The 6467-nt window shown below is 48.2% G+C and overlaps 1 protein-coding gene across 1 annotated transcript in view; it reads right to left on the bottom strand.

Annotated features, from left to right (window-relative positions):
• Window positions 1-5881, bottom strand: part of efr3ba (EFR3 homolog Ba (S. cerevisiae)) — a 47909-nt gene extending 42028 nt beyond the window's left edge. Inside the window, exon 1 of the mRNA XM_046307716.1 lies at window positions 5513-5881. Coding sequence (XP_046163672.1) covers window positions 5513-5690 — 178 coding nt within the window. The 5' untranslated portion in view covers window positions 5691-5881. The remainder of the gene's footprint in view (window positions 1-5512) is intronic.
• Window positions 5882-6467: the final 586 nt, after the last annotated feature.

Here is a 6467-nt window from a genome sequence, read left to right as displayed (position 1 = left end):
TGTGAGGGTTTTAGGTGCCAAGCCAAATTTATTCAGCTTCCTGAAGTTGAAGAGGGGATGTTGCGCCTGTCGGTGTGGGTTGACCTATTCAGTTTGTCAGGGATGTGTACGCCGCGGAAATTGAAGCTTTCCACCTTCTCCACTGCGGTCCCGTCGATGTTGATGGGAGGGTGCTCCCACTGCTGTTTCCTAAAGTCCACGTTAAGCTCCTTTGTTTTGTTGATGTTGAGTGAGAGGTTGTTTTCCTGGAACCACACTCACAGGGCCCTCACCTCCTCCCTGTAGGCCGTCTCGGCATTGTTGGTAATCAGGCCTACGACTGTTGTGTCGTCTGCACATTTGATGATTGAGTTGCAGAAGTGTGTGGTCACACAGTCAAGGGTGAACAGGAAGTACAGGAGGGTGCAAGCACCACCATCACAGTATCCTCATCCACAGCATCACAGCATCCATCATCCACACACACTATACCATCCTCATCCACAGCATCACAGCATCCTCATCCACACAGACTATACCATCCTCATCCACACACACTATACCCATCCTCATCCACAGCATCACAGCATCCTCATCCACACACACTATACCATCCTCATCCACAGCATCACAGCATCCTCATCCACACACACTATACCATCCTCATCCACAGCATCACAGCATCCTCATCCACAGCATCACAGTAACCTCATCCACAGCATCACAGTAACCTCATCCACAGCATCACAGTAACATCATCCACAGCATCACAGTATACTCATCCACAGCATCACAGTAACCTCATCCACAGCATCACAGTAACCTCATCCACAGCATCACAGTATCCTCATCCACAGCATCACAGTAACCTCATCCACAGCATCACAGTAACCTCAGCCACAGCATCACAGAGCATCATCCACAGCATCACAGTATCCTCATCCACAGCATCAGAGTATCATCATCCACAGCATCACAATATACTCATCCACAGCATCACAGTAACCTCATCCACAGCATCACAGTAACATCGTCCACAGCATCGCAGTAACATCATCCACAGCATCAAAGTATCCCCATCCACAGCATCAGAGTATCATCATCTACAGCATCACAATATACTCATCCACAGCATCACAGTAACCTCATCCACAGCATCACATTAACCTCATCCACAGCATCACAGTAACCTCATCCACAGCATCATAGTAACATCATCCACAGCATCACAATATACTCATCCACAGCATCACAGTAACCTCATCCACAGCATCACAGTAACATCATCCACAGCATCGCAGTAACATCATCCACAGCATCACAGTATCCTCATCCACAGCATCAGAGTATCATCATCTACAGCATCACGATATACTCATCCACAGCATCACAGTAACCTCATCCACAGCATCACAGTAACCTCATCCACAGCATCGCAGTAACATCATCCACAGCATCACAGTGTCATCATCCACAGCATCACAGTAACCTCATCCACAGCATCACAGTAACCTCATCCACAGCATCACAGTATCCTCATCCACAGCATCACAGTATCCTCATCCACAGCATCACAGTAACCTCATCCACAGCATCACAGTAACCTCATCCACAGCATCACAGTATCCTCATCCACAGCATCACAGTAACCTCATCCACAGCATCACAGTATCCTCATCCACAGCATCACAGTATCCTCATCCACAGCATCACAGTATCCTCATAAACAGCATCACAGTAACCTCATCCACAGCATCACAGTATCCTCATCTACAGCATCACAGTAACCTCATCCACAGCATCACAGTAACCTCATCCACAGCATCACAGTATCCTCATCCACAGCATCAGAGTATCATCATTCACAGCATCACAGTATCCTCATCCACAGCATCACAGTAACTTCATCCACAGCATCCACAGCATCACAGTAACCTCATCCACAGCATCACAGTATCCTCATCCACAGCATCACAGTAACCTCATCCACAGCATCACAGTATCCTCATCCACAGCATCACAGTAATCTCATCCACAGCATCCACAGCATCACAGTAACTTCATCCACAGCATCACAGTAACCTCATCCACAGCATCACAGTATCCTCATCCACAGCATCACAGTATCCTCATCCACAGCATCACAGTAACCTCATCCACAGCATCACAGTATCCTCATCTACAGCATCACAGTAACCTCATCCACAGCATCACAGTAACCTCATCCACAGCATCACAGTATCCTCATCCACAGCATCAGAGTATCATCATTCACAGCATCACAGTATCCTCATCCACAGCATCACAGTAACTTCATCCACAGCATCCACAGCATCACAGTAACCTCATCCACAGCATCACAGTATCCTCATCCACAGCATCACAGTAATCTCATCCACAGCATCCACAGCATCACAGTAACCTCATCCACAGCATCACAGTATCCGCATCCACAGCATCACTGTACCCTCCTCCACAGCATCACAGTAACCTCATCCACAGCATCACAGTAACCTCATCCACAGCATCCCAGTATCCTCATCCACAGCATCAGAGTATCATCATCCACAGCATCACAGTATCCCCATCCACAGCATCACAGTAACCTCATCCACAGCATCACAGTATCCTCATCCACAGCATCACAGTAACCTCATCCACAGCATCCACAGCATCACAGTAACCTCATCCACAGCATCACAGTAACTTCATCCACAGCATCACAGTAACTTCTTCCACAGCATCACAGTATCCTCATCCACAGCATCACAGTAACCTCATCCACAGCATCACAGTATCCTCATCCACAGCATCACTGTACCCTCCTCCACAGCATCACAGTAACCTCATCCACAGTATCACAGTATCCTCATCCACAGCATCAGAGTATCATCATCCACAGCATCACAGTATCCTCATCCACAGCATCACATTAACCTCATCCACAGCATCCACAGCATCACAGTAACCTGATCCACAGCATCACAGTATCCTCATCCACAGCATCACAGTACCCTCATCCACAGCATCACAGTAACCTCATCCACAGCATCACAGTAACCCCATCCACAGCATCACAGTACCCTCATCCACAGCATCACAGTATCCTCATCCACAGCATCACAGTAACCTCATCCACAGCATCACAGTAACCCCATCCACAGCATCACAGTACCCTCATCCACAGCATCACAGTACCCAGTACCCACACCAACTGTACCCAGTTAAAAGATCACCAAGGCTTCCATGTTGTGTAAAATTAGACCAATTTCAGCCAGTTGTGCCAGAAAGCAGTGTGGGAGTTGTTGGCTGCATCCCACAGGGATCTGGCCTAAAGATCCCTTCCATGTGAAGCAGCTCAGTCAGAGGTAATCTGCTTCAACTCCACTCACAGGACAGCACTTTAATAACACAGAAACAACTAGACAACCTAACAGTCTACATACAGCAACAACTAGACAACCTAACAGTCTACATACAGCAACAACTAGACAACCTAACAGTCTACATACAGCAACAATCTAACAGTCTACATACAGCAACAACTAGACAACCTAACAGTCTACATACAGCAACAACTAGACAACCTAACAGTCTACATACAGCAACAACTAGACAACCTAACAGTCTACATACAGCAACAACTAGACAACCTAACAGTCTACATACAGCAACAACTAGACAACCTAACAGTCTACATACAGCAACAACTAGACAACCTAACAGTCTACACAACAGCAACAACTAGACAACCTAACAGTCTAATACAGCAACAACTAGACAACCTAACAGTCTACATACAGCAACAACTAGACAACCTAACAGTCTACATACAGCAACAACTAGACAACCTAACAGTCTACATACAGCAACAATTAGACAACCTAACAGTCTACATACAGCAACAACTAGACAACCTAACAGTCTACAACAACTCACAAAGACATACTATTGAAATAAGGGTGAAAACCTACCTGCTGCCTTTCTCTCTACTCACATTGTAAATCTCATATGACACCCAACAGTGGTGTCTTGTATGGGTAATAAAGCTGTGTAATGATGCTAAACACGTTTATGTGACAAAATAACATTTGATTTGAGATGAGGTTAAAGGTCAGAAGGTTCCTACCTGAGACAGGGAGATTGTCCTGTGAGAGGTGAGAGGTCAGAGGGTACCTACCTGAGACAGGGAGATTGTCCTGTGAGAGGTGAGAGGTCAGAGGGTACCTACCTGAGACAGGGAGATTGTCCTGTGAGAGGTGAGAGGTCAGAGGGTACCTACCTGAGACAGGGAGATTGTCCTGTCCTGAGAGGTGAGAGGTCAGAGGGTACCTACCTGAGACAGGGAGATTGTCCTGTGAGAGGTGAGAGGTCAGAGGGTACCTACCTGAGACAGGGAGATTGTCCTGTGAGAGGTGAGAGGTCAGAGGGTACCTACCTGAGACAGGGAGATTGTCCTGTGAGAGGTGAGAGGTCAGAGGGTACCTACCTGAGACAGGGAGATTGTCCTGTGAGAGGTGAGAGGTCAGAGGGTACCTACCTGAGACAGGGAGATTGTCCTGTGAGAGGTGAGAGGTCAGAGGGTACCTACCTGAGACAGGGAGATTGTCCTGTGAGAGGTGAGAGGTCAGAGGGTACCTACCTGAGACAGCCTATTGGGCCACAAACAGGTTGAATCAATGTTGTTTCCACTTCATTTCAACATCAACAACAACAACAAATCTATGTGATGATGTTAAATCAACATGGAATACTGATTGGATTTGCAAAAAAAGTAATCAACATAAAGGAGTTTTTGACCAATCAACTTTGACCCTTAATCCAATGACATGGTTCAAACATAAAAAATACAAATAAAATATTATATTTTTTTATCCCCTTTTTCGTGGTATCCAATTGTTAGTAGCTACTATCTTGTCTCATCGCTACAACTCCCGTACAGGCTCAGGAGAGACGAGGGTTGAAAGTCCTCCGATACACAACCCAACCAGCCATACTGCTTCTTAACACAGCGCGCATCCCAACCCGGAAGCCTGCCGCACCAAATTGCCGGAGGAAACACCGTGCACCTGGCAACCTTGGTTAGCGCGCACTGCGCCCAGCCCGCCACAGGAGTCGCTGGTGCGCGATGAGACAAGGACATCCCAACCGACCAAGCCCTCCCTAACCCGGACGACGCTAGGCCAATTGTGCGTCGTCCTCCACGGAAGTCCCGGTCGCGGCTGGTTACGACAGAGCCTTGGCGCGAACTCAGAGTCTGTGATGGCACAGCTGGCGCTGCAGTACAGCGCCCTTAACCACTGCGCCACCCGGGAGGCCCGTTCAAATGCTTCTTGATTTCTCATTGAATTACGGTAGTGAGGGGTCAGAGGGTACCTACCTGAAACAGGGAGATGGTCCTGTGGGAGGTGAGGGGTCAGAGGGTACCTACCTGAGACTGAGAGATTGTCCTGTGGGAGGTGAGAGGTCAGACGGTACCTACCTGAAACAGGGAGATGGTCCTCTGAGAGGTGAGAGGTCAGAGGGTACCTACCTGAGACTGGGAGATGGTCCAGGACAGAGGTGCAGTCCAGCAGCAGCCTCCGAGGCCCCTGGCAGAGGCCAGGCGGAATGGGCAGATGGGGCATGGGCACACCATGCAGCCTGGGAAGAGACGGGAGGCGGGGGAGACGACGAGGGAGACGAGGGAGACCGGGGACGGTCAGGGGCATCTTGTCCTGAGGAATTGCTGGTCTCCCTGCACTCCCTGGGGTTAAAGGTCAAAGGGCTCAGGAAGTGACAAGCAGACCAGAGGTCACCAAGCAATCGAAAGAGGAAGGAAGGAGAGGATGAAGAATGGAAGAGAGGATGGGGTGTCTGAAAAATGCAGGGGTAGAGAGAGAAAGACTGAGTTCTCTAGAGCAGCCTGGTGTTGTTGGAGGACTGAGTGCTCTACAGCAGCCTGGTGTTGTTTGAGGACTGAGTTGAGCCTTGGCTACTTTCACTCCTCTCACCAAACTGACATGCCTCCCTCCCTCCCTCCCTCTGTTTTCACACTTTCTCACACCTCCCTCCCTCCTTCGCTCCCTCCTTCCCTCCCTCTGTTTTCACACTTTCTCACACCTCCCTCCCTCCTTCGCTCCCTCCTTCCCTCCCTCTGTTTTCACACTTTCTCACACCTCCCTCCCTCCTTCGCTCCCTCCCTCCCTCCCTCTTTTCACTCACTTAGCTGGTTAGTCTCTCTCTCTCTCTCTCTCTCTCTCTCTCTCTCTCTCTCTCTCTCTCTCTCTCTCTCTCTCTCTCTCTCTCTCTCTCTCTCTCTCTCTCAATTCAATTTCAACTTAAGGGGCTTTATTGGCATTGGAAACATACAGAATGTTAACATTGTCAAGGCAAGTTAAATAGATAATAAACAAAAGTGAAAGAAACAATAAAAAATGTCTAGTCAACAGACTCAGAAAAAAGGTATTTCAAATGTCACATTATGTCTATATACAGTGTTGTAACGA

This window comes from Oncorhynchus gorbuscha, linkage group LG17 (genome assembly GCF_021184085.1).
Source record: "Oncorhynchus gorbuscha isolate QuinsamMale2020 ecotype Even-year linkage group LG17, OgorEven_v1.0, whole genome shotgun sequence".
NCBI classification, from domain to species: Eukaryota; Metazoa; Chordata; class Actinopteri; order Salmoniformes; family Salmonidae; genus Oncorhynchus; species Oncorhynchus gorbuscha.
This window is presented reverse-complemented; position numbering and strand designations above follow the sequence as displayed.